Source organism: Perkinsus marinus, assembly GCF_000006405.1.
Source record: "Perkinsus marinus ATCC 50983 genomic scaffold scf_1104296942904, whole genome shotgun sequence".
NCBI lineage: Eukaryota > Perkinsozoa > Perkinsida > Perkinsidae > Perkinsus > Perkinsus marinus.
The window spans coordinates 1-1106 of record NW_003212009.1 but is presented as its reverse complement, the minus strand read 5'-3'; the positions used below and the strand labels follow the sequence as shown (position 1 = coordinate 1106).

Here is a 1106-nt window from a genome sequence, read left to right as displayed (position 1 = left end):
GTGTTGGGGATATACGACATACTACTACTACTAATCATGCACTGCTTAATAATGGCAGCACTTATAAGGGTAGTAGTAGTAATACTGAGGTGTAGGATAATATTATATTGTGTTAGATAAGGATGTATTAAGACAACATTTATTAACTAGTAATAGAGCATCAGAATCCATAACCCATTTACCACCATTACCACATGATGAGGATGATGATGAAGATGATGATGATATACCCGAGGATTTGGCAGATCTAACCCCTGATGAACAGCAGAAGAGGATTAAGATAAGGGCTGCATATATGATGGGAATAGGTACTAATGGGATATCTATTATTGTACTACTCATAATAATAATTGAATCAGGTACATTATTAATATTAATATTCTCAGATCCAGCTGTAGATGTATTAAATGAGATTGGTATACGTAGTGGTATTAACCCATTTTATATATCATTCATACTAGCACCATTAGCAAGTAATGCAAGTGAATTAGTTGCTGCCTATAGTTATGCTCAAAAGAAGACTTCAAAACATATTACTATATCTATATCAACATTACAAGGTGCAGCATCTATGAATAATACATTCTGTTTGGGTATATTCCTAGCAGTTGTAATAATAACAATAACAATAGCATTGTCGACATCAACATATGATATCAGGTATATTTCCAAGAATTGGTATGGACATTCACAGCCGAGACTATTACTATAATCCTTATAGAAGTTATAATAGGCATTATAGCACTAAGGAGAGTCCATCTGTAAACCACTACTAGTATGGATATGATCATAATCATCATCATGTTCAGGCTTATTGATGGTATAATGGTATTATGTTTGTATCCACTATCTTTATTACTGGTATATATACTAGAATATAATGGTATTGATTAGTACTTACCTACTACTACTCTAGTATATTGTCCTCGTCATCATGATCGTACGTGTTACGGTGTTTATTATTATCCTTTAGTATTGAGTTTAGTATAATCAATGGGTTCCCTACATGGAGTAGTGGTGAGGAGGTAATAGCCTCCCGTACTAATGATACACAATAGTAGGCAGCTGTACTATTCGATGAGGTGACCATGTCAATATGAGTAGCC

At 33.8% G+C, this 1106-nt stretch overlaps 1 protein-coding gene across 1 annotated transcript; it reads left to right on the top strand.

Moving 5' to 3' along the window:
- Nucleotides 1–359: 359 nt before the first annotated feature.
- On the top strand, nucleotides 360–753 carry Pmar_PMAR011455 (conserved hypothetical protein; the record flags this gene model as incomplete). The annotated part of the gene is made up of 2 exons (XM_002781281.1): nucleotides 360–610; nucleotides 661–753. Coding segments are annotated over 2 exons (344 nt in total), but the record flags the coding sequence as incomplete, so codon positions are not given.
- Between the last annotated feature and the right edge of the window lie 353 nt (nucleotides 754–1106).